We start from the raw sequence: 27767 nt of genomic DNA on the forward strand, positions 1-27767 counted from the left end.
AGGCACAGGAAGCTAGAGAGAGGCCAAACGGCAGTACTCGGAACTCGTACGCTGACCCTAGTAAAGCAAACCGCAAGTACTTCCTGTGCCGTGGTTTTATAGGGATGCGGAAATAGGCGTCTTTGAGGTCCACCGTGGTGAACCAGTCACCTGACCTTATTGACAACAACTGCTGCATGGTCAACATCTTGAACGTCCGTCAACTCAGAAACAGGTTGACCTGTCTGAGGTCGAGGGTTAGTCCAAGACCACCATGCCGCTTGGGCACCAGGAAGTACCTAGAGTAAAACCCTTCTTCCAGATGAAGAAGGTGTACCATGCAAATACCCCACTTTTGTAGCAGGGCTGTCACCTCCTGAGACAACACCATGTCATCTCGTGGGTCCGTAACTAGACTAGTAGTCACACCCCGAAAGGGAGGAGGGCCTTGTTTGAATTGCAGAGAATAGCCGGTCTGTACAGTAGTGCGCACCCAATTGTCTGTGGTGCTTTGATACCAGTACTCCAGGTGACTCCCTGAAAAGGGGCCCTGGGCTTGTGTCAGCAAATTGCTAGGGCTATTGCTTGGCTTAAGGCTTATGCCTGTGCAACTGATGGTGGAACTTGTTAAAGTTCTCCTGATGTGCATCCGCGGGCCGGTTATGAAAACCCCTCTGGTTGTAGCAGCTGGCTGTGCTGGTCTCTGAGGCTGCTGGGGCCTAGGTCACCAGTTTGGCGCTGGTTTGCGCACTGGGGGTGGCCGCTTGGGAAGCAGACGCACCAGCTCCTTTGTGGACTCTTGTGTATTGAGAGCGCTGCAGCATCTCACCTACCGTGGGTCTAAAAGTATGCCCAGGTGTAATGATACCTGGTCCGATACCTTCGGTATGGTTCGGTGGTGGTTCACTCGGTTCAATTCCTTCGGTACGGTTCGGTGGTGGTTCACTAGGCAAATCAACACAGCTCTAAGACTGGGGAAAGCCTGCTTTCAGAGCCATGGCAGAGACCAAGGCGGCACAAAACACTGCGGGAAAGACCCGATGAAGAGCTATCCTAGCGACTGCGTAGTGAATCAGAATGCAAGCAGAATTAATGTGTCAACAAGACACCGAGGGAGAAAACTGCAAGCAGTTTTAACCTGAAGCGCGCGTGTCGGTCCAACAGGTACACTAGTGTGAAAAGAAACAAAAATACACACTCATTTACTGTTAATTCTGTATAATTTCTGTAAAAAAGAAAAACTACATTTTTATTTATTTCTTTCAATTTCAACAAAGCTAGCAGCCTGAGAGAGAACACAAGCTGCCGTCTTAAGGTTATTCGATGCCAGGGAAGAGGCAATGGCGCCGAAGGCTTCGATCGGGACACAAGGCCGCTGAGGGACTTTGTGTAAATAGTAACTACTATAATCATGTAAATATAAAATTGCATCAACAGTATAATTACACAAGCAAATAAGTAGATAAAAGTATATTCAATTTATCTCTCTCGTCTCAGGTTCGAATGAAAGGAAAAATGATATTGAGATCTGTGCATGCAATCTATTTATGCCCTCGGGAGGAGGGCATGACAGCGTCACAGGCTCTGATGAGCAGTCTTTGTTATATCTATTCAGGTTACAGGGTATTTAGGGATAAATACCCATGAGGTAATGGTTACTTTTCATACTTGATCAGGAAATGCTTGTGTAAACAATTGCCCAATAGTATGTCCAGTTCCAGTGAATGTGTACCCTTTCTAGCCCAGCAATGCCAATGGGAATACCCACTATCAAGGGTATAGTTGTATATCTGCTCATTGAACGAATCTGGCATCTTTCTGAAGTAATACAGGAAAAGACTAGGCTTTTTACCAGGAACAAAGGATTTTGGAAGATAATAATCTCACCCGGTCATGGCAAATATGGAGTGGTTTAATGCGACTCTTTTCTGGTACAGTAGTATTTTTAACAGTGTACTTTATCATTTAAAACAGTAGTAGTGCTGTGCATGGAGTTTGGAAATGTGTGATTCCAGAGGAATCAGTACAATGTGGATATTCTATATAATAAATAATATTAACAAGAAAATCGAAACCTTTTTTCCTTAATGTTTATAATCACGTAGCCAAGATTGAATTAGTAAAATGTATGTATAATGTATGAATCGACGAGCGTGGTGCCAGTGATAAAGGGGTAGTAAAATGTATGTATAATGTATGAATAGACGAGCGTGGTGCCAGTGATAAAGGGGTAGTAAAATGTATGTATAACGTATGAATAGACGAGCGAGGTGCCAGTGATAAAGGGGTAGTAAAATGTATGTATAACGTATGAATAGACGGGCGAGGTGCCAGTGATAAAGGGGTAGTAAAATGTATGTATAACGTATGAATAGACGAGCGAGGTGCCAGTGATAAAGGGGTAGTAAAATGTATGTATAATGTATGAATAGACGAGCGTGGTGCCAGTGATAAAGGGGTAGTAAAATGTATGTATAATGTATGAATAGACGAGCGTGGTGCCAGTGATAAAGGGGTAGTAAAATGTATGTATAATGTATGAATAGACGAGCGAGGTGCCAGTGATAAAGGGGTAGTAAAATGTATGTATAATGTATGAATAGACGGGCGAGGTGCCAGTGATAAAGGGGTAGTAAAATGTATGTATAACGTATGAATAGACGGGCGAGGTGCCAGTGATAAAGGGGTAGTAAAATGTATGTATAAAGTATGAATAGACGAGCGAGGTGCCAGTGATAAAGGGGTAGTAAAATGTATGTATAATGTATGAATAGACGGGCGAGGTGCCAGTGATAAAGGGGTAGTAAAATGTATGTATAATGTATGAATAGACGGGCGAGGTGCCAGTGATAAAGGGGTAGTAAAATGTATGTATAATGTATGAATAGACGGGCGAGGTGCCAGTGATAAAGGGGTAGTAAAATGTATGTATAATGTATGAATAGACGGGCGAGGTGCCAGTGATAAAGGGGTAGTAAAATGTATGTATAATGTATGAATAGACGGGCGAGGTGCCAGTGATAGGGGTAGTAAAATGTATGTATAATGTATGAATCGACGAGCAAGGTGCCAGTGATAAAGGGGTAGTAAAATGATGTCTGTAAACTGATATATTGGACTATATGTAAGATATGATATTTGTGACTCGTTTTCAGTATTTATTTTGCTGAAAATGGCGATTATTACCTTTGCACTGGAAAAAATATCATGGTTGTGTTACAATGTAGAATATAGATATATAAATAATTCACAAAAATAGTTCACAAAAATCACGAAATGACAAATTTAGTAATGCTTTACATTTGCCCACTGAAATTAATATATATAATTGCAAAAATAGAAAATGTATTAGACAATAGTCGATTAAAAGGCAAAAACAACAAAAAGCCAATGGTAAGATGAAATTAATTATTCACAAAGCTTACTTCAGTATAAGACATATACTGTAACAATTATCAATCCAAGGTTATTTTAAAAAAGACAGAACAGGCCAAGTTTGCTGCTGTTGGTAGTGCTCTTCTAACGGAAGAGTCATTCCTTTACTGTGTCAACGTTTGCCTGTTCCTCATCTGTTTATTTAAACAATTCTAGTGTCCACTTCTTGATTTTGTTTCTTGTTTGCCTAAGATGAAGAGACCACTGCTATATGAGGCAGTTCTTCATTGGTAAGTGTGCCTCTCCACTGAGTTTGGGCACTTACACTTGGATAATAAAATGTGCTGCTAAACGTGTTCCTCACTTTGACCCACATATGACAACCTCTGTGGTATTCCATGTCACATTACAGTGTACTGTTGCATTATAATGCCCTTTATAAAAATACACAAGATTTAAGTAAAAGCAAAAACAATTCAAATATACCCCACCCCCCTTCGTTTCTTAGCTGTAAACACAAAACAAATGTAACGGCAAGATTTATTATGTTAAGAAATCAACACATTTATTAAATTCACATTGAAGAGTAAGTATTATATTATATACATTAAGACTATTGCACATCATCATTTAAAAACGGAATGCTAAGCAGAAATGAAACAATTTAAACCTACATCATGTTTTTTCAAAATATACAGAGTACCACAATAAATGTGTAATACTTGTGTTAAAAATGAATACGCAGTGGCAGCATGCACCACAGTAAACAGCTACACAGACACTCATACATTTACACAGGAATAATATTGTGTCAACGTAAAAGTAAGGGTAGCAGAGAAATATCCAGGTGGTGTTTTTAATTTATTTTTATATGTACCGCTTCTCTTGTTACACAGCATTTCACATTGCAAGGTAATACTTTTTTAATTCATAGTGTCAAAGATCAGGTAAAAATCAGTAGGCATGTTAATGCTCCTCCTTGTCTCTGCCTTTCTTTTCCTTTTCATCTTGAAGTGCGGTGCCCAGCTTTTTGATCAGGACTGAGAGAACCTTATCCAGGGGATCCATGACCCCTCGCTGAAGCCACTTTGGAATCGTGGTCCTGGCATGATGGAATCCCAGCTTCTGCAGAATATAGTCGACTCCTACTGGGTCAATCTTTCTCCCAGTCCAAGAGATTAATCTAAATAAAACACAGAACCTTGCCAGTGATACGAGTAACACATTACAGGCATTCTTTCACGATCAAGTCGATCACCAGGAGCTAAATCTGAAGCAGCTTTATTATGTGTGACAGTCATGCTTACTCTTAGTTTCCTTGTACATACCCAAAGTGTTGGGCGAGCAGTATGATTCCACCATGTAGATCTGATGAAAACACACGTGACAGCTGGTGCACAGTATCTAAATGTTTTTGAACCAGCTTTATTACAGACTGTGTATTATGTACTGCTAACTAGACCCTTGCTACCCAAGCCTGACTCGGGTCAGTGTGTTATCAGTGAGTGGATTTTGCCGTTTATTTTTAAGTGAGTATTTATTTCTCTCTGTATGCATGTGCTTCCTAAAACTCACTTCCTGCTTCCTTTTTTGCCTGTCTAAAAATATCTTGCGTAAATGAAGCACTGCATCAGTGGCGAGGACTCCCAGCGTACACGTTAGAGAACGAAAAATTTTAATGAAGGAAAGATTTTCTAAAAAAATACAGATGAACCCGTTTTATATCACCTCCTGTTAATATCATACCCCGTTTATTATCACGATTATTCAAAAACCACTCGCCATACACCATAGAATCGTTGAGAAATTACCTGTTAATATCTCACAGACCTGCTTACTGTCACGTTTTGTGCAGCCTGTCAAATGCTGCGTGGGCGGTCTTAGTGGGATACAGTTCAGTTACAAAACACCAACGTCACCAAATGTTAACAGTCTTATAGAAATGCACACCAAAAGCAAGCAGACCTCTACTGCCATCTACTGAACATGGAGCAATGTTTATCCATAATTGTTGGATTTTTTTTTTTTTAATTGAATATAATTTCTTTCTTAAGGCAGCCCTGTCCATCGTATAAACACTGTGGTTTAAAGTAGTAGTATGTTCCAATACCCACAATAACTAACGTGAATAATGAAAAACTAGAATGGAATGAGCAGGTTCACCATAAACAACTACAGTTTGCAAGATATATGTAACAAATGTAAGTGTGATATACACATTCACAGGCACAGACTACCGCTAGAACCCTGCTGTCAATCCCACAGGGAGTAACCCAAAATATTCATTTTAGTAGCATGCAGCACTTAAATGAAATCAATGGGGACATTCACCATGGAAGAGGTTTCGAAAAACTTGGAAGAATTTGTCATTTGTAGAACACCCAGTGCTTAAAAAAGAAAAGCTCCAGACAGCTGCAAATACAAGATTAGTACCTGAGTGTAGGCTCAAGATGCCATGTATTGCACATGAACTCTCTCCAGTCCACGGTGGTGTAGTTAATAGTCTCCTCGTCTCTCTCACCAGAGTTCTCATCGTGGATGGTGGTGGGACTTTTCTGACCCGGTCGAGTCGCAAACAAGCGAGGAGGGAAGAGGGCTGGGTGTGAAGAAAGAAACACAAGCAAATCATGAGAGCACATCTTCAAATCTCAGCTCAGACTTGTGCTGTCGCCCCCCACAGACCCAACGGTAATGCTCCAGACAAGCTCAAGTACAACACTACAGAAAGGATCTGCAGACAAGCACTGGATGATCACTTTCTATGAAGTGATTATTTCAACTCTCACCTGACAGAAAAATCTAGTTTGCCGGAGCCCCATGAGTATCACATGTATGATTTACTTAAGATCAGAATGACCATGCAAGGAATTTTTAAAACATTTTTAACAGAGTTTATTGCTTGTGAAAAGCTTGAAGTATTTCTTCAACAAACTTTCATAATATAGCAAGAGAACCAGTGAAAATCCCAACCTACTACAGTCTTCACTAAGGCTGTCATTCATTTTTAAAGCAAAACAGGCACAGTTTTATTACCAGCGTTAATCCCTATACTGTGGAGTTTTTATTTATTTATTTATTTTTAAACAACACAGATAAAGACACGCAGAAATGGAAATATTCATAAAAGCTAAAAGCTCTTAAATACATGTTAGAAGAAAAAGTAGAAATGGATTGCTACTTAACCTGGATACCCTGGCACAAAAAACATCATGCTCTTTTCATTACGAATTTAAATACAGCAATCTGCAGTTACCTTTTTCTTTTTCTTTCAGGTAGGCGGACACCAAGTCATGCAGAAACATGATCAGCTCTGCATCCATAGTGACACATATGTGATCAGTAAATTCTGTCACAACACTGCACTCCACATTTGGCTTGCTGCTGGTTTCTGAAAGAAACAATTTATATATATATCTAATTTCTATATATACAATATATATATCTATATATAGTATAATATATATATATAATATATAATATTATATATATATATATACAGGATTTGCAAGTAAATCTGCAAATACAATATGTTCACTGCAACTGTGTTAGATTATTAAGTATAATATGAAAACTCCTTTTTCTGTAAATGATTGTGTCAGCCCAGTCTTTTCTTTTATTATATTGAATGTACACTTCATTGGCTCCTCCCATTAACCTCTGTTGCTGTAACTGATAATACTGGACGGAGGTTGAATCTCTCTCACTTGGGAAGTGAATAAAGATCATACCCTGTAATGCAGGCTCCTCCGGCTCCTGCACGTGAATTGATTTGAAGTCCAGCTGCATTCTTGGCAGAGCGAAGATCGTCTCAGTCTCATGGTTGTAGCTCAAAGCTCCTCGGAATCCACTCAGCAGGCTGGAGCTTTTGGCTGCTACCCCACTCTCTGTGTTGTTCGCATCAACATTTCGAAGGAGGTTCAGCTCTAAATGTAATAAAATAATGACAGTGAGCTATATCACACAGTCTCACTGTATATGAAGCACCGTGTGGAAACATCTGGTCTTGCTGGTCATCCAGCGTTGGACACCTTTAACCCTTTGCTCCGACATCATTAAAAAAACATCAATCACAGGTCCCTAGTCGGTTTTTCTCCGGAAAAAAATGAGAAAGGCTTTCAATGACCGACAGAGGCCGAGAGAAGAGGTGAAACTGAGCAATATGCATAGTCCCTTCACCATAGACATAACATGGACAGAAACAAACAATATAGCTGCTTCCGCATTCAATACTCAAAGAAAACTGCGCACATTTGCCAAGCTTTTTGAGGTGTTATAGTAATAAAATAATGACTTGGATTGCATTATTGAGGAGTCTGGTGATAAAACGAGTGATCCGGAGAGGATTTAACAGTATGCATGACTATGAAGAGCTATGTGAAAAATACAGCGAACAAGGGGTGGGGCAGGGCTGGAGATGCAGTACTGAGTGTCCTGTTGATATGCTGGGCCTTTTAAACCTGTTTTGCTGTGAATAAAATTACTTTTAAACAGTGCGTATAAAATAAACAGCTTGTATAAAAATAAATTAGAGCTGACGCTCCTGACAGGCGCTGAATAAATGGACCGCAAAGGGTTAAGTGGCCCAACTATAAACACATGTATTGAAAAATTAAGTTTCCTGTACTTTTAAAATACAAGGTTTTGTGGCAACAACCTTAGGGACTTCAGAACAGTAGAAGAGACTGAAACATGAGACTGAAACAAGAGATAGAAGTACAAAGACACGAATCATTACAGGTCGCTGACTGTTGGTTGGTTTGTTATCCAGCAATCTGCAAATTAACTCCACAGAGGTGTAGCATATATTTTGGGACATTGGTTTCCAACTAATAAAAGTAAATAACCATACATTAATAAAAAGAAGAAAAAAAAAATCAGCATCTTAAATGTCTTACCTTCATTTCTCATGGCAGTCACATAGTTAAACCACTCTTTGACGCTTACCTTCATTTCTCATGGCAGTCACATAGTTAAACCACTCTTTGACGCTTACCTTCATTTCTCATGGCAGTCACATAGTTAAACCACTCTTTGACGCTTACCTTCATTTCTCATGGCAGTCACATAGTTAAACCACTCTTTGACGCTTACCTTCATTTCTCATGGCAGTCACATAGTTAAACCACTCTTTGACGCTTACCTTCATTTCTCATGGCAGTCACATAGTTAAACCACTCTTTGACGCTTACCTTCATTTCTCATGGCAGTCACATAGTTAAACCACTCTTTGACGCTTGCTACTCCATGTGGCGGGTTTTCATGACGCCGTCTGGTTATTTTGGTAATGGTAGCCATCGGGCTTTCTAAGGCTCCACAAGGTTTAGTGACCATAGTATTGTGGCCCAAATGAAAGTCTAGTGTCTGCACAATGTATGTTGAATCATCACTAGAACCTGCAGTAAAAACACGCAAAACAAGGACTGAATGATACCTATCATAACAAGCAAGTTCTGCATAAAAATACACAACACGTGAATGAAGTTGCATTTCACGATACAATGTATCTATTTACATATCAAGTAACTGAATAAAGATTCTGTCTAGTTAGTGTGCCAACCGTTTAGGACTTATGAAAAGGTTAAACCAATTAAAACAGTTATCCAAATAATCAAAAAGTTCATTGTTTCTGTAATAAATGGGTTAAAGGATAGCTACCATCTTCCCATATCTTCTGGGCCTCAGTCCAAAAAGCAATGTTGGGTTCTTCCAGATGAAACAGCGCCCAGGACTTGGACCTGAAATTGGGCCCATGGAAACAGGCTAGTGTCATGTGGTTCCCATGGAGACTCATTGAGCCACCTAACTGGACAGCATCTTCTGGCAAAGGCATCTGAAACAGGGATATGTGGCACCCAGCGATCACCTTCAAAACCTCTGGCCAGTGGCGGTGATGAGCTGCATCCATGACTAAGAACAAAATATCATGTTTAATAAAGTTTATCATTGTTTATTAAAAAAAAGAAATAATAAAAAAGATTAGAAAAACACAAGAATAAGTCTGTTGCTGTTAAGCTGGGCTTCATCTGTTTATTATTATTCTGTTTATTTTACATCTTAACCGAAGAAGAGAGCACAAGGAGGTTCAGTGACTTGCTCAGGGTCACACACAGTGAGTCAATGGCTGAGCTGGGATTGAACCAGGGACCTCCTGGTTACAAGCCTCCTTCTCTCACCACTGGACCACCAAGCCTTCATAGAGTAAATAAGTTCCATGTATCAGGATCAAAATATGTAGTCTTTATTGACTGGAGGAACAAAAGTCTTATGATCATGCAATACTTACATTGTTCATCTGAACCTTTCCCAACATTAATGACTGGAGCTTTAGGAGGCATATAAGGGACAGGACCCCAGGTTGACAAAGCCCGCTTGCTCGTATCAAACTGCTGGGTGAAGAACTCTTGAAGTTTCATACCAATCTTAATCAGGTCTGGAGTGGTAGATCTAGATATTATAACCTGGAAGATGTCCCACTGTAGATCCCCGTGGACAAAGATTTCACTGAAATATGAAAGTTAAACAAATGAGATATTAGCCAAAAGAAAATCCAGGTTCTCTTATGTACAGTACACCCTCGCTATAACAGTCTTGCTGAGATCCAAGCCTTCTGTTCATTATATCAAGAGACAGTACAGCCTCGCTATAACAAACCTGCTGAGATCCAAGCCTTCTGTTCGTTACATAGAGGGACAGTACACAGTCGCTATAACAAACCTGCTGAGATCCAAGCCTTCTGTTCATTATATCAAGAGACAGTACAGCCTCGCTATAACAAACCTGCTGAGATCCAAGCCTTCTGTTCGTTACATAGAGGGACAGTACACAGTCGCTATAACAAACCTGCTGAGATCCAAGCCTTCTGTTCATTATATCGAGGGACAGTACACCCTCGCTATAACAAACCTGCTGAGATCCAAGCCTTCTGTTCGTTACATAGAGGGACAGTACACAGTCGCTATAACAAACCTGCTGAGATCCAAGCCTTCTGTTCGTTACATAGAGGGACTGTATACCCTCGCTATAACAAACCTGCTGAGATCCAAGCCTTCTGTTCATTATATCGAGGGACAGCATACCCTCGCTATAACAAACCTGCTGAGATCCAAGCCTTCTGTTCATTATATCGAGGGACAGTACAGCCTCGCTATAACAAACCTGCTGAGATCCAAGCCTTCTGTTCATTATATCGAGGGACAGTACAGCCTCGCTATAACAAACCTGCTGAGATCCAAGCCTTCTGTTCATTACATCGAGGGACAGTACAGCCTCGCTATAACAAACCTGCTGAGATCCAAGCCTTCTGTTCATTATATCGAGAGACAGTACAGCCTCGCTATAACAAACCTGCTGAGATCCAAGCCTTCTGTTCATTATATCAAGAGACAGTACAGCCTCGCTATAACAAACCTGCTGAGATCCAAGCCTTCTGTTCATTATATCGAGGGGTTCATTATAGTGAAAGGACAATCAAAATGAAGAATAAACTGTTGGAGCAATTAAATGAGATGAGATTGTGAATAAAATAATTACATGTACCTTCTCGTCTCATGTATGCAGTATTCTGCCTTTGCTTTATCCTATTCATTAAATAATTTAAACGCAGTACAAATAGCAAAAATCCTGAATTGAAGCTGAACTTTTACTCTAAATCAATCTGATATGAATCGTTTCAAAGTGCACCAACATGCAAGAATCCCAAACTGAGCTTTTATTCCAAATCAGCCCGACATGAAAGTTTGACATGAAAAGTTAATCAGATCTTCAAGTTTTTCTTGTTTTTTTTTTTTTTATCAATTTTTCTTTGCCGCATGACAGCTGAACAAGCCAATAAACAAAGTGCTTTTTGACAACCTATATTCACGACAGAGATGTGCCTGCGTTAAACCTTTTTGCAAATGATCAATCTTGTTTCCAGCTTTGTTGCAACATAAAATGATTTTCGTTTCGGAGGCAGTTACTCAGCGTGCGTTTAAGACAAAAGAGTTGACTGCAGAGGTGGCATCCCGTGTGTACAGACCGAGAGCTTGACAGTGTGTGTTTATATTATCTTTTTTGTTTTTTTATTTGGGGTCCATTATAGCCGAAGGTTCATTATAATGAAGGGCGTTATAGCGAGGGTGTACTGCATTTAAATTCACTTATAACGGTTCATAAATGTATATAGAGTCTATTATTTTTATTATATTTGGGACACTATTAAAATAATTCCACATCATATCAGATTTAAAAGTTATTCATAATGAGTTAAATGGATATTAATTTGCAAAAAAAAAAAAAATTTAATAATAAATCCCATACAGTCATTACAGTTATAATAAATGAGCAATGGCAGCCAAGAGGAATGCTATTGCTGGTCTGATCACAGCTGCACCCAGCTCTAAATGGAATATGCGTCCACACTTGATGCATACCTTTTCTCTGACAAGCTCGTCTCCTGCGAGTTACACAGATTGACTTTCCATTCATCTTGCAGCTGGAGGTCCGCATTGCTGAAGATCCCCATCAGGATGCTGGAGCCCATGTAGTCCACGCGAGCCTCGGTGGAGCCCAGGGTGATTTGAATTTTATGGCTGGGCTGTTGGTTAGGATGTTCAGAGATATGCGCTGAAAGGAAACACAAGAGCTTGAGATGATCTACCGTAAGGAATTCAGTACACTTAATATGTAACTTAAAAACTACACAGATCGAAAAGCTGCTCATTTAACAATACAATTTCCAGCAGGCTTTAGTCCTTCATTTGAATGCAACTTACCAACCATCTCCAGAGTATTAACATCAATATTGCCACCCACAACTCCTCCTTTGGAGTCCAGCTTTGACCTTCCCAAGCCAACTGCCATGAGGATCTCCCGGTCTCTGTTGCTGCCCACTGAGAGCCGGCCCTGGCTTTTCAAACCACTCGTAGTCCAACTAAATCATGACAAAAAACAACACTAAAAATACCTTAAAAAGCAAAGGGTACCAGGTATCAAGTTTATAATACTCCCACATAGACTAATACTTGTAGCGGCAGATCTGAATTCCGTCACTGTTTGAATAATAATGGGACCAATCCTGGAACATGACTTACGTGTTGTTCCCCATTACGTTGCTCATGTTCATTTGTACGTTCAGCTGTTTCAGGTTAATGGCAAACACCACCAGCGTCTCCCAGGGAGAGCCCTGCGGGCTGGCAAGCTTACTGGCCTTGCTGAATGACGGCGTGGGCGTTTTAGTGATGGAATCTGTCAGAATTACAGACACACTTTAACAATCTGGAGATGCACCTATTCAGTCATACTGAGAACAACTGAATTCACACCTTCACATATACTGTAGAAGCTCCATCCAAAGCAGCAGTAGGTTCTCAAAGTACCGTAATCATTATTATACTGTAATTAGTAATATTTTTAATACTATCTACATATTTGCAAAATAAAATTAGTACAAATGTATTTCAATTTAAAAACAAGTACTTTTATGGCAAATCATATGATGTTATTTAGGAAAGAATAATTAGACTTTGTATTTCACAAGCTATTAAACTAGAATTTTGTTCTGAACAAACTACCATTCAAAAGGATTGTTTGACAATGTAAATGCAAATGACAATAAAAAAAAGTATGGCATTTTATGAGCCATGTAGGAGACTGTGTTAAAGATGCTTAACTTTCCGAACAACGCTGACACTGAGCCGTGACACTCACTGGGTTTTCCAGGTTATCAAGTTAATAATAATAATAATAATAATAATAATAATAATAATAATAATAATAGTTGACCTCTTCTTGGTGCAGAGGAGTCCGAGACACTCCTGGAGCGGGATACAGCAGGAGACTTGAGGCTGTGGGATATCCCCCCTGGGGACATGCTGCTGTTCTGGGTATGGTCGCTGAACACATTCGGTGACTGTGGCCTGTGCTGGAAGGAGGCTGCCTGGGAAGACTGGTCCCATGTCCTACAGTATGCTTTACGGGTCGACTCAGGGGAAAGGTGCTGATTGAGCCCTTCAGCAGAATCTGGTGTTGCTGGCCCTGAAGCTGGAGGCAAAGAAATACATTTAATACAAGGTTATACTATACAGACCATAGACCTCCACGCACCATGTGTCACATCTCATCATCAAATTTCATGTGATAAAGGAGCATTCATAGCCCAGCATAAACATATGAGCACCATGAAACCTTCTGACAGTATAACAGCACATCCATCCATATTAGTATGAGATTAATAATTCTGAAATACTATTTTACACAGTTGTTGGCTGGGCGATTTTTTGTATTAAATCAAACATAACATTTATCTTTGTGAATAGCAAAATAAATTTGTAAACTGTTTAAATTTAACATCATGAAAAAAAAAAAAAAACCTAAAAAACTTTAAAACAAAAAATCCCAACAGATCTCCAAAATAATAACAAGGGAAACCTAACTAAATTGTATTAACACCAAACTGTATCATTGCTTTGTGTGGAGTAGGGGCGGATCCCAAACTGGAAGAAATGTGCTGGGGTTTGGCAGGGTTAGGCTTCATTTCTGTCTCTGCCAGAGAAATGTGTGTGTGTGTGTGTGATGTGTGTGTGTGTGTGTGTGATGTGTGTGTGTGTGTGTGATGTGTGTGTGTGTGTGTGTGTGTGTGTGTGTGTGTGATGTGTGTGATGTGTGATGTGTGTGATGTGTGTGTGTGTGATGTGTGATGTGTGTGATGTGTGTGATGTGTGTGATGTGTGTGATGTGTGATGTGTGTGTGTGTGTGTGATGTGTGATGTGTGTGATGTGTGATGTGTGATGTGTGATGTGTGTGTAGCCACAGGTGTAATTAGGTTAGTTAATTTAATTGATGCCTGTAATAAGCAGGCAGGTATTTAAACCAGTTAAAGAGTCTGTTCTGGGCTGTCTCAGTCTGTGTGAAGAGAGAGGCTGTTATTTGGGAAGAAACCTGTGTGGTTTTCCGAAAGGTAGTGTGTAAACCTTTCTGTTTGTGTGGTTTAAAGACTGTTTTGTTTAAATCGGTAACCTGCTTAGCCGTCTGATCTGTCGTTGTAGAAGTGAAGAAAAGTTTAGTTAGCAGAGTTAGGTTTTGTTTTGTTTTCATTTATACTAAATAATAAAATCTCATGTAAGTGCTTAAAATTCTTGTGCCTGGGTCTGCTTAAAAGAGGCTACGAACCTTAAAACAAGTAACATGTTTTAAAGTGGATAGAGATGCTTTTGTGCTCTCCTGAAGAGAGTCTCAAAAGGAAGGACTGTGTAAACCTCACCCTGACACAATTCATCAAAATAGTTGCTCACCTGGCAAGTTTATAGTCTGATCTCCTAGAAAGAGGCGCCTTGCAATGCTCCTCCTGTACCAGGCTCGTGGGAATGCCAGGATCTCACTTAGTCTCCTCATATCATACTTAAAGGAAGCTGATCCTATGTCACATACAGCTGCATAAATATAGAACACATTTTAAATAACACTGTATATTGACACATAAATATACAAGCATAGCTTTTTAAGCTATCATAGATGAAAATATTCTATTTAATCTAGATTATTTGTAACAGAAACTCAGTTTAGTTTTTTTTCTCTAGGGTATGTCTAAGCCACAAATGTTCTCTTATAGTTTAGAGCATATTTAAACACTTTGGTCATTTGCATTTTACAGCAAGCAGGAAGATGTGAAAATGAGAGAATACAAACCTGAGATGTTAATTAAAGTGGTCTCAATCTTGCCCCCTTTTCCTGGCACCATGCTCTCAATAAAGAGAGCCCCCCCAGAGCGCCTCATCCGGGACAGGCTCACTTTCACAAACTCCAGGTTGATGCTCAGGGAGTCTTTACGGCCCGTGACAGAGGAGGGCTCTTCATCCACAGTACCTGCACACAGCAGGAAAGTTATTGCAATGAGAGTTTTACTGACAGTTACTTTTTGGAAGCAACTTTTCTGGTATTTCAAAATCAAAACATTTCAGTGACATCAGTGAAGCAGCTTTTTTTTGTCTTGAAATGCTGATTATCCTCAGTTTGTCCAGAATCTTCTAACATTGCTACTGGTAATTCAATTTAACATCCTTGTAATTTGCAATTCAGTAAAGTTAGATTTCGTTAAGGAAGATAGGAAATCAGCCAACTTTAACAGTACTATTAGGATTCAAAACCATTTCTCTCAGAAGCAGATGGACCCATTAGCGCAAGTAAAAAGGTTAAATGAATATAATACATCCTGGCTCGTGGAGTGCCTCTAATCATACCAATACTGCATATTTAAGATTAAACTCTATTTTATTCAGAAGAAAACCTGGCTGATTTCTTTCTTAACTCAAAGAGAGTGAAGTTATTTTTTCCTACCGAGCGGGCCTGAACCAGTGGGAAGGCCAGCGGCAGCAGACTTCTGTTTCCCAGCTCCATAGGGATGGAACACGTAGAGTGAGAAATCTGACATGCAGGCTGTGAAACTCAGTCCTGATGAGCTGGCATTGGCACTGGTCAGGTCCGACTGGCTGCTGCTGTGCCTGGTTCTGCCCAGTGGACTTCCAAGTCCTGGGGAGAGTCCTGCAGAAGAAAAAACAGGTGTTAGTATCAAAGAAAAACAAGGTCATCCAAGAACATCTCCCACCAAGGAACAGCAGGATTAGAAACTAACGCTCGCCCTTGGCGAATTAAAACTGATGAAGGACTAGTTGCTGTCTTTGTCTCAGTAGTCCTGTGGGCGACTGCTTAAAAAAAAAAAGTGTAGATATATTCTCTTGTTCAGGCTTGCGTTAAAAAAATGTAGGCAAAGTCAATTTTCTAACAGGGTGTAGCAACAGTGAACAAACATTCAGAATGCTTACAAAAAGTCACTCAGAACTGAAACCTCCCTTCATCTACCCTTGTCATGCTGATCCATGCTTTTAGGTATTCACTGGCTATTACTATACAAGGGTTTTGTGTCTTTTGAAGCTGTAATGTAACACTGAGCGAGGGGAGGGGCTCAGCAGGGTGTAGTGTAGTACCGAGCGAGGGGAGGTGCTCAGCAGGGTGTAGTGTAGTACCGAGCGAGGGGAGGGGCTCAGCAGGGTGTAGTGTAGTACCGAGCGAGGGGAGGGGCTCAATAGGGTGTAGTGTAGTACCGAGCGAGGGGAGGGGCTCAGCAGGGTGTAGTGTAGTACCGAGCGAGGGGAGGGGCTCAGCAGGGTGTAGTGTAGTACCGAGCGAGGGGAGGGGCTCAGCAGGGTGTAGTGTAGTACCGAGCGAGGGGAGGGGCTCAATAGGGTGTAGTGTAGTACCGAGCGAGGGGAGGGGCTCAGCAGGGTGTAGTGTAGTACCGAGCGAGTGGAGGGGCTCAATAGGGTGTAGTGTAGTACCGAGCGAGGGGAGGGGCTCAGCAGGGTGTAGTGTAGTACCGAGCGAGGGGAGGGGCTCAGCAGGGTGTAGTGTAGTACCGAGCGAGGGGAGGGGCTCAGCAGGGTGTAGTGTAGTACCGAGCGAGGGGAGGGGCTCAGCAGGGTGTAGTGTAGTACCGAGCGAGGGGAGGGGCTCAGCAGGGTGTAGTGTAGTACCGAGCGAGGGGAGGGGCTCAGCAGGGTGTAGTGTAGTGCCGAGCGAGGGGAGGGGCTCAGCAGGGTGTAGTGTAGTACCGAGCGAGGGGGGGGGCTCAGCAGGGTGTAGTGTAGTACCGAGCGAGGGGAGGGGCTCAGCAGGGTGTAGTGTAGTGCCGAGCGAGGGGCGGGGCTCAGCAGGGTGTAGTGTAGTACTGAGCGAGGAGAGCGGCTCAGCAGGGTGTAGTGTAGTACTGAGCAAGGGGAGGGGCTCAGCAGGGTGTAGTGTAGTACCTTTATTGGCTGCAGTCTTGACGTTGTTCTGAGCAAGGGGGGAGGTGGGGCCAGCAGGGTGTCCCCCATCTGCTGCATGGGCAGTGGCCAGAGTCTCCAGCTCTCCTCGGTTCGAGGAGAACACCAGGTCCAAGGAAGGCAGCTTCAACATACACTCCACTCTCGACATGGGCAGGCAGCTAAATTTGATCTGAGATGGCTAAGAAAAATAAATCACTGCAAAGTTATTTATCAAATTATATTTTAATGTGAATAACAAAATGTAATGTCATCATAGCAGTGCATAACTGGCACAGCTGTAAGGAAGTAAAAAATACATTTTAAAAAAGGTAATGCTGGAAATGATGTTTCAAACTGTATCATTTACTTCATTCCATTGATACATGATTAACAAGTTAATTTCCAATTACTAAATGTCCTAACATGTTTGGAACCAACTGTCTAGATCAGTGGTGCGCAACTCAGGTCATGGAGGGACAGTGTCCCTCCTGGTTTTTGTTCTAACCATACCCTAAATTAGTTCACTGGACCAATTAAGCTTCTAATAAGGTCCAATAAAGTACTTTAGGGTAAAATAAAAACCTGCAGGGGCACAGGCCCTGCAGGACCGAGTTGTGCACCACTGGTCTAGACCCAATTCACTCTTTATTTTCAATACAAGCAGCAGCAGCATACCTGCACCCTCACATAAACCACCACATCAACAGGGAATGAGGAGTAAGCTGATGTGGAGGACGAGACCAGGGATGTGGTGGACTCCTCCAGCTGGTCCACAGGGTCAAACTGAGCCATGTCTTCATCCTGAGAGCTGACAGCTATCATTGCAGAAGATTCAAGAAACAGCGACAGGATTTACATATATACAGTTTAACAAAGGGACATACACACATTCATTAGAATATCGGATACAAGCAGTACTACTTTTTTCCTTGGAATTAAAACATGAAAAGTGCAAATACTTGACAATGACCTTCCTTCCTTCCTTCTATGTGCAATATATTTAGCATTCACATTACAGTAGATACCGCCTATTAGCAACTTCTCGGTTCCCAGCAAAAAGTTGTTATTAAGCGAACATTGTTATTAAGCGGAAAGCCACATTTTGAAATGTATGTATATGGAAGGATTATGTATCCTATAGTTGTAGAAACAGCGCACTGAAATACACGCCCTGGTTCATTACAGTGTTAAAAAATAAACACGAAAAACACCAAATATCAGAACAACTGTTTACTAACACTACACGGTGTGTGAAACAAAAAAGTATACCCAGTACTGTACTGTACACACAGTACTAGAACAATGTACTAGCAAGATCCTTAAAAACAGTAAACACACTTGCTATACAGGGCTTACATTTAATACAGAAGCATCCTTTTAAAAGAAGTAGTCATCCAGTGTTATTTGTTTTTTTATGATTCTCCACCTCCAGCCGTAAATTTTGTGTGCAGCTTCGTAGCCAATTTCAAAATGTGAAATACAACAGATTTTGAGATGCTAAACTTTTCTGCTACCTGTACTTGTTTAGCACCGGGTTCACGCAGTGCCTCCAGAATCCAAACTTTATCAGCTATAGAAAGGTCTACATGTTTTGAAGCCAGGCTTACACATGACAATCAGACTCAATAAATGTACAGCTGTATTGTGAAAAGTGATACATAAACAGACACTGTGATGCGTGCGCACAATGTACGTTCCGTAGCCATAGAAATTGTAAAAAAATAAAATAAAATATTGCCATTAAGCAGCAGACAGTTGCTAATATCCAAAATCCATTAACTTAACGTCTATGGGACGGGATTGATTCCTGTGAAAATGTTGTTAATAATCGAAAGTTGTCTTTATCAGGGTTGCTAACAACCAGCGTCTACAGTCCGTAGGACAGTACTTCATGGCAGAATTGAAATCAGCTCCCACAGAGCTGTTAAAAACATACATACCATTTTATTGTTATTTTCTCTAGATGGAAGTATTTGGATTTAAGTCATCCATGAGCAGCACACACTACCCTCAAACTGTCTTACAAAATGATCCTAAATGGACCTTCGTTCCACTCAAAAACATGCAAAATATATAATGAAGCAATCAGTCTAGCAAGTGTAACCCATGACATTATCTTTTTATTACCAAGCAGAATAAAAGACTGGATGGGACATTTGTTCTATTTTATCCACAGTTTCTTTTGTATAACCCTCACCCTTACCTGTCCTCTCAATCGGAGTTATTGGTATGGTTTCCAGGGCTTTTTCAAGGAAATCCAGCAGGCATGGGCTGATGACCATCTCCTCTGGCAGCGTCTGCAGTGCCACCCATGCATACAACTTTGCTGCTTTTACCCCGCCGCTTCCTTTCCCTTTGGCTAGGACATGGTGAAGTACACAAAAAGTTAACAAGACACTCTACAAGACATTCTACAAAAAGGACTAAATAAATCAGACACAGAATGTTTAAATGTATCCATCATGAGAGACTTTAAACAAATGCAGATTCCCCAGTTCCCAAGTGACTAAAGTTAAGCCCATACAGTACTGAATTCATCTGACCTTTAAATGACTACAGGAGTAAATTACTTGCTTGGGCCAACAAACTATTCAAGAAATGTACGTACATTATTGTTACAAATTATTAGACCTTTTTTAAGCCTTTGTAGATTTATTTTTTATTTTTGTATAATAATTTATCATACATACACTTCATGTCTACGCAGTCAAATACTTTTTTTTTTTAGCCTTTGAGCTACTCCCAATAGTGCATTGAATCTAAACACAAATTCCACCGAGAGAAAAAGATGCATTAAGTATTTTGTAAAGATAACTGGCAACAACCAATTACCTGGACAAAAATGGAAAAGAAAGCGAGAATGACTGGGGTTTATGTGAGCATGCAGGGATAACCAATGGGTGCTAAGATGTGCTACCAGTACCTGAAGGGAGAGGTGGGGGTGGGGGAGGAAGAAGCATGTTAGTCTTGCTTTGGGTTGTACTGGGAGGAGGGGCAGTGCCACTGTCTTTCATACCATACAGTTTGGACTCTTTGGAAAAGGTTCTTGGCAAAGAGGATCCCCTGGAAGCATTTGGCGATTCTGTCTTCATAGTCTTAGAATTGTAGTGCAGCTGTGGTAAAACACAAAATAAACGAGGGTTATAATTATTTATTTAAACTAAGAACCAAAAGAAATGCAGAAGAACTTTGATCAGCTTCTAATGGGACAGACACATTACCTGCGCTTAATCAGCATTCTCAATATTAGCTTTTGTATTAGTCAACTAGGAAATAACAAAGCTATGTAATGCTAAAATGTCAACAATTGAACAGTACGTTTCTCATATTAAAAGGAATGGGAGACATGGTATAAACTCCACCTGCACAATCACACAGACTTGTTTAGGAGTTCTCAAAATCTTAGCTGCTTGAGCTCTGAAGTACACCCATCTTATTGATTGGAAGCACTGTTCTACTAATCCTGATTAGTTTTCCTTTAAAACAACATGGGATCAAAGAGTTCATAGAGGCCTCTTCCATATACAAATAAATAAATGTTGTGATCACTTACAATCTGACTGCTGGTCTTGAATACAGACTTGCTAAACACAAGTCTCAATTATACCGTAACAACAGAGCACCTCATATTTGGAATGCGATATTCTTTTAACCAGCTTTCATTTTACTAAAACACTGCATAGGGAGTAGTGTGGTGGTTGAGAGAGTTACCTTTACATCTACTCCAGGTATGTAAAAGACCGTAGTCTCAAAATCACTTGACTTGGTCTGTAGAGAAGATGGTGCTTTCTTTCCTGACAGCAAATGTGTAGCTGAAGTGTAAGTTGGCTGAAGTTTCTTCTTTTTTGGTGGAGACTCCTGATCCAAGCTCCTTGAACTTCGGTCATAACTCCTGCAGAAGTGAGAGTAGCAAATCGTGCACTTAAACTACAGCTCTGGCCAAACGTTTTGCATCACCCAGAATTGTAGGATTGAGGCACAAAAGAAATAAAACTACATAACATAATTCAGATATTTTATTTAACATCACATAATCAAAGAAACTATAAAATTTCACAAGAGTCTACTGGAAGCCATAGTAATAGTACAGTATTTCATGCTAGATTTCGAAATTTTAATTTTTATCAGTTTTATCATTATGTTGGAAAACTACAAAGCGGTATGTAATTCAATATGTTAACGTAGCATTATTCAGCAGGTTTCATTTTACTTGTAGTAAATTCTATAGGGTGATGCAAAACCCTTGGCCATAGCTGTACCTCCTAACAATACACAACAATAACAATGTCCTATGCGAATTGTTTACAGTACTTGATTTCAACATGCTGCTCCACCAGCTGCTTTTCATTTCTATAGCTAGTAATGCGCATTAGCAGAACCGTATGAACACACACTCGAAAAACTGGATCTTTCAAAACACAGGATTAGTCATGCATGCAAAGTAGTCTCTTTAATGTTCTAAAAAGTATGTTTAAAATGTCTTAATTTTGTTCACTCTAGAATGGGCTGCAGTAATTTGTAAGCAAACAATCATGAAACAGAACATCTAATTAAAACTTGTTCAGCTGAACCAGTTACCTTTGCAGGCTTATGTCATCGTGTTCTGGTTGCTGGGTAGTTGGATGCAGCACGCATTTCCCACTGTCGATCTCGACTCGAATATCCAGCTCAAAATCAATGTTTCTCTCAGTAGTTGCACTCAAAATACTTTTGTTGGCAGGCGTTCCCGGCCAGCGCTCGCTGAACAGCTGGCTCACAGCAGAAAATCCCGAGGACTTCTTGCGAGAAGTTTGCCTAGGAGACAATTTCATTTAATCACCGATTATCAAGACCTTTCTTTTATGTGAACCATACATAAGGAAAGAAGCTGTCTAATTTACACAACAGTTGTGTCGCGAGTAAACAATGCATTACTTACACCACTCCTGTGTAAAGAAGAGGAAAACGGTGCATTAATACACATAATACAATAAAAAACGTACAACATTATTTGTTGCAGCCGGGTGATATTTACAAAATAAATGTGCGCATGATTGAAAAGATTTTGTTAAACTCATACAAGACAGTAAACTATTTAACATTTTTACTGGAACTAGGAAGGAGAAAAAAGGTGTGAAACTGGCCAAACTAGTTTAGTGCTTTATCTATTTTGTGACACACACTGATGCCTTTTAACTGCACTACAGCATTTCAAAAAAAGCTTTTCAAATATAGTGGTAGAGTAGACTGAGAGGAAGGCAGTGACGAGAAGTAATATTGAAAGGGACAAGCGGGAGGCTTACGGTGTTCTCCTGTAATAGTAGGGTCTCTCCCTGTCATAATCCTCCTCTTTGTCAGAGTCTTCGCTGGACGATGACAGGCTGTCGTCGCGTCGGCTATCTTCGTGCTGGAAGGGAATGGTTGGTGAGAAGATAACCGGAGTGTTGGGTGTACTGAACACTGAACATAATCCTTCACTAACGGATGGAAAATGAGGTGGGCCGTCAATGTTGACTGACAACAGGTCCAGTTCTGTCTCCTCCGGAAACTGATTGCCGCACAAAAAAATTAAAAATGCATGGTTACTTGGTGTTCAATTTATTTTTGACCATATATTACATCAGCTTTATTCAGCAGATATCAGCCAAAATCTATTTATCCGTTATACATTTTGATGGGGGACAGCATACAGATTTTGAAACGTTCTACATTTTTGTAAAAGTGACTATACTTTTTCAGATAGGATTAATGTAATTAAAAAAAAAAAAAAAAAACTCTTCGCTCTAGGAGTATTTTTCATTTGTGACAAATTAATTGTCCTGGAATAATGAAAAGCCTCTTTTTCTATGAAAAGTAAGAAAAGGGCATGGTATGAATCCAATACTGCAGTAGATCTACAGCAGATCAAAATAAACCAACAGATCAAATACACTTTTTATGGATGACCAGATTATGCAAAAACAAAATTGCAAGTTACCAATTTAGACACCTGTACGTACAGTCACTTTGTTTATGGTTTAAATGTTAACTCTAATAACCAATGACTATATAATAGATGCTGCATAGAATGATACAGAATTTGCTACAAACACAAACACATAGTATGTTGAGTTTGGGTGATATCAGCTGACAGCTAGATCTTTTTTTAGAGAGATTTTTCTCAAGCGCTCAAAGTTCATGCATTTTTAGCTGAGCAGACAGAAGTGTTAAAAAGATGAATGAAGGAACAGCACTGGGGGGTTACATGACTTCCTGATGGAAATGATTCAACTGAAGCAGAAAAGTACAGCCACAAAAATGAAAACGTGCACCGATGCAGCTATACTGCTATAGAAGTCCAGTAAAGTAACAGACATTACCCAGCCTGAAACAAGTTACTTTGCCAGATAGCCAATGAATTGTATATATGGAAAATTTTCCAAGTAACCATTTTCAAGTTTCATCCGAATATTCATTCATTTGTATGTATTTCAATTACTTGGAAAAGTAATTTGTGAAACACATACTATCAAGCAATGGGTAAAGTATTTCTATACTTTTTTACAGTTTTATAATCATTAAAAAAATGTTAAAAAATGTTTGGCACAATATTTCTTTTATAACTGAAAACCCAAATATACCAACTACACCTCCAGCAAAGGAACAAACATAATTGAAATAGAGAACCACATAACCCAATGGTGAAAGTTTATCATATAGAAGAGAAGAGAAAATCAATTAACCTGTGAATCACAAACAATGTGTTAGTAGTCACATGCAAGTTCAACAAATCTACTATAGAAGAAAATCCTTCTGGTGTACTACCCTAACCTTTGATCTCCTAATCTCGTCTGTGCCATCATCATTTCTTAATATACATCACAAGGTCTATTCATTTCATCTAAATGGTGGCAGATTGACACTGTTGTGAATAAGATCAACAATACCATAAAAAAGTCAAACTGATGAGAGACTGACATAAGCATGGATACAATGAAAAGCAAATCATGAGCCCCTGGCATGCCCTAGTTTGCAGGACTGAAGGGTAAAGTAGGTGTGGGCACTCTTAAAACACACACAACTGGAAGACCCTGGATTTTTAAAATTCATATCCATATGTTCTCCAACAAATTTAGCAACCTACAGAGAATACTACTTCCTGGGTTTCATTTCAAATATTTCATACAAAATTTACATAAAAAGAACCCCCAATAAGGCCATAATCCATATGACCAGGTGTTCCTATTCAAAACTGACCAACATGTACAGTATGTAATTGTTTTTTACTGTTAAAACCTATTTAGAAATTTGTAACATGTGTAAAATTTCATGAGAAGATCATACCACCATATCATATTTTACAGGTCTTCAATAATTCTCTTAAAACTGGCCTTTTTTTCTAAATATTCTATTGTACTAAACTGTGCAAGTTGAGGAAAAAGACAGATAATCAGGATAGATTTTTTTGTTAGTTGTGTTAGTTGCATACAAGATTAAGGCTTGATTGTTTTATTTTTATTTTATTTACAAATACCTTGAAACACTTTTCAGCAGGACTACAGGACTGCTGTGTAATGGCAAAAGCTGAATTATTTACCTTCATTGATGTAGAGAAAAATACACACATTAGAAATTAAAGAACAAAAATTGAATTAAAAAAGGGAATTCAATAGGATTTTCATCTGTGTATGGAACGTTGAAGCATTAACATTCAGAAAAGTATCTTCACCATTCGTGCCTTCTTTGCTTATGTAAGCCCTCAAATGCTTTGATATTTATTACTGACATAACCAGAGCCACAAACCAACTGTATGAACAAATCTGTGCAAGACCCCCTAGGACATGGCAAGGGCAACAAAAACTGCTTTCCGTGTCACACCCCACAGAAGTAGGGCTGTAAGAAAGAGTTATTTACAACACCTGCAATCGTACAACATGTAGCTTCTGTGGTTCAACTTGAATTTCTTACAACATACACAGGTATCACATGTTAATGACCAGAGTTACATGAATAACAAATATTAAATAAACTACAAAGACAAGTAGTCTATGCATTGTGAGGCTCTGAACAAATAAGGGAGTAGTTATCTTATTAAGAAAGAAATACACCTTACTTGAAAGACAAATATGAAACATTATGTATTAAATGAAAAACTCTGTAAATGTATTTTGGTACGTTCAGATCCACTTGACTGCAAGCTAGTTACTGTAATCTAGTATCTGTAAAGCAAGCGGATTGTTGGACTGCTCTTACCGTGTCCTGTATGTTGAAGGTCACTCGTGGTCCAGGCGAGCTGGCATCTACACGGATATCTGGCTGGTCTTCACCATCTCCTAGTCTAGAGCTAACACACAAAGGGCCAAAGGAACACATATATCCCCATTTCACATAATGCTTTATACCCAGCTAGTGCGATACTTCAAAATAAAGCTAGCTGGAAATGTGCTTGTAGGAGCTTTTTGACAGATCATACTGCATTAATTGAACTGTATTTAACTAGTGCAATACTTCAAAACAAAGTTATCAGGAAATGTGCTTGTAGGAGCTTTTTGACAGATCATACTGTATTAATTGTACTGTATTTAACTAGTGCGATACTACAAAACAAAGTTACTTTTGCTAGTTGGAAATGTTACAGATAGGCTCTAATCATATTGTATTAATTGAACTGTATCTAGAAATCTGAATCAAGGACTCTGAATCTTCATTTTTTTTTTTTTCAAATCAGTAACATTTTAAATCTATGTTCTCTTTGGATAAGCGCACTCTGGATAATAAAAACTGTAAAGCAATTCCAGTGAAGTCTACATTACCTTGCACGCTCCAGCCTCTTCTGTGGAGGTCTCCCAGCAGAGGCTATACTCTTCGACCTACTATTACTGGGTTTGTATCCTAGACCCCATTTGTCTTTCAAAGAAGCTGCCTGTTTAAAACACACAATTAAAACAAAGTTCATTTAATATTCCCCACTGCCTGCAAAAGAAAAAAAATAAATCAAAACATTGGTTTAAGAATTTTTTTTATTATTAATCTAATTTGTGCAAACCCTATATTATACCGATATTATTTCTAAGTGATTTACTTTGTTCATTAAGTCTCAGACTAGACAGCCAGTATACCATGTTACTGAATTTTGATTGTGGCGCTAATCACCTCTTTCTCCTAAAATGCTGATGGGTAGATGTACTAAAGTGTTGCTCCTGTCTCAATAGTCACAAACCACTTGCAAATGAGTCAGAAGTCTAGGGTGAAATGTACTAAACATGCACAATCCTGTCAGTGACTTTTTAGGGAATGCTTTGCGGCAGCAGTTTCTCTGCAGTTAGATGAATATGCAGTTATGGGCATTCCTGCATGAAGTCACAAAAATGGGGTGCGCATGAGGGTTATCAAATATTACAATGAGATGTACTAGAGTTGCTGGCAACTGCAACACTTAAAATTGCACCAATCTGTTAAGAACTTTTGAAAGCAAGTTTTAAACAGTTGCAATTAACAAACATTTTAAAAGGCAGTATGGAAACCACTATCCCCTAACCATGGCCTCTGTGACTGCAGCAAGCAGACATTGTTTGAAAGAGTGATTTGTAGGATGAGAAGAGAAAGTGTATTTCATACCCGCATTACCCTCTTTTCAATAAAAAAAAAACACTAAAAATCATTTAGTGTCAATTTAAACTAATCTTTTATTCACATTACACCAATGTGTACAATGCAGCAGCATGATTTTTTTTTAGTTTTCGGTAGCCTAAAGGCTAAAGTAAAAAGAAAGTGTGCTACTGTATACTGTATAGACGTACTGTACAGATCTATATTTTTAGATAATGTAATGTGTAGCTTATCCATAACACATTAGTGTTATTACAGTGTAATGACACCTCCTTATGTTGGACAAACATATCCTGTTTAGCGAGGGGCTGCTGTATGATTATGAAAAGCTTTTGGGGGGTGAAGGTGGGGGTCCCACTATAGAATCTGATTAGATTAAACTGCCTTTCATTATTTATTCGAAGAAATGTCACACAACGCTTGCAATGCTAGAGCTCTCGCCAAAATGACGCAGCAAATATTTAACTTGGTATACTGCGGCTCTATTAATTAACATATTTCCTCTTAGTACATACAACAAAATGTATACTTTGAGAATTGTCGCAACGAAAATGCAAATTGCTGGATGTTTGCACTGTGACTGGCCTGTGTCAGTACATCCACCCCTGACAGTGTTGAAAGTGGTTTGCACTGTGACTGGCCTGTGTCAGCACATCCACCCCTGACAGTGTTGAAAGTGGTTTGCGCTGTGACTGGCCTGTGTCAGCACATCCGCCCCTGACAGTGTTGAAAGTGTCATCTCACCCTCATGCTGGATCTCCTCAGCTTCTTTCGAACATCCCTCCGGATGTCATTCACTGCTACAGACTCAAGCTGTTGATAGCGTTGGATTTCTTGATTTATGGTCCCTTCACTTGCCCCTAATTTTCTGAAAACATGGAAACAAATGTATGTTAGTACACTGAATGCCTTTTTAAAACACCCTCCATTTGTTTTTGTTTAAAACATGAAAATATTGTGCTGTACTACTATGAAAACACTGTTGATGCAAAGGTAAGGTTCTAACAGTAGCAATACAGAAGTATTGCATACAATTACAATTCAAAACAGCACTGGGAAAACTTGT

General features: G+C 39.6%; 1 protein-coding gene across 13 annotated transcripts in view; it reads right to left on the reverse strand.

The window, feature by feature from the left end:
- Nucleotides 1–3505: 3505 nt before the first annotated feature.
- Nucleotides 3506–27767, reverse strand: part of LOC121328937 (transmembrane protein KIAA1109-like) — a 136381-nt gene continuing 112119 nt past the window's right edge. For 3 of the 13 annotated variants that reach the window (XM_041274112.1, XM_041274088.1, XM_041274155.1), the window contains 25 exons: nt 27446–27569; nt 25906–26015; nt 25346–25436; nt 24626–24688; nt 22416–22660; nt 21712–21927; nt 20845–21025; nt 20057–20246; nt 19337–19492; nt 17809–17948; nt 17134–17332; nt 15668–15871; nt 15020–15196; nt 14626–14763; nt 13117–13374; nt 12426–12579; nt 12108–12265; nt 11766–11958; nt 9638–9855; nt 9010–9261; nt 8544–8747; nt 7083–7277; nt 6608–6742; nt 5788–5950; nt 3507–4537 (listed from right to left, as the gene is read on the reverse strand). In XM_041274112.1, coding sequence (XP_041130046.1) covers nt 4321–4537; nt 5788–5950; nt 6608–6742; nt 7083–7277; nt 8544–8747; nt 9010–9261; nt 9638–9855; nt 11766–11958; nt 12108–12265; nt 12426–12579; nt 13117–13374; nt 14626–14763; nt 15020–15196; nt 15668–15871; nt 17134–17332; nt 17809–17948; nt 19337–19492; nt 20057–20246; nt 20845–21025; nt 21712–21927; nt 22416–22660; nt 24626–24688; nt 25346–25436; nt 25906–26015; nt 27446–27569 — 4381 coding nt within the window. In that variant the 3' untranslated portion in view covers nt 3507–4320. Of the gene's footprint in view, nt 4538–5787; nt 5951–6607; nt 6743–7082; nt 7278–7858; nt 8250–8298; nt 8748–9009; nt 9262–9637; nt 9856–11765; nt 11959–12107; nt 12266–12425; nt 12580–13116; nt 13375–14625; nt 14764–15019; nt 15197–15667; nt 15872–17133; nt 17333–17808; nt 17949–19336; nt 19493–20056; nt 20247–20844; nt 21026–21711; nt 21928–22415; nt 22661–24625; nt 24689–25345; nt 25437–25905; nt 26016–27445; nt 27570–27767 lie in introns of those variants that run through there. The other 10 variants (XM_041274118.1, XM_041274168.1, XM_041274124.1 and 7 more) reach the window with 9 other exon arrangements.

This window comes from Polyodon spathula, chromosome 2 (genome assembly GCF_017654505.1).
Source record: "Polyodon spathula isolate WHYD16114869_AA chromosome 2, ASM1765450v1, whole genome shotgun sequence".
Classification (NCBI taxonomy): domain Eukaryota; kingdom Metazoa; phylum Chordata; class Actinopteri; order Acipenseriformes; family Polyodontidae; genus Polyodon; species Polyodon spathula.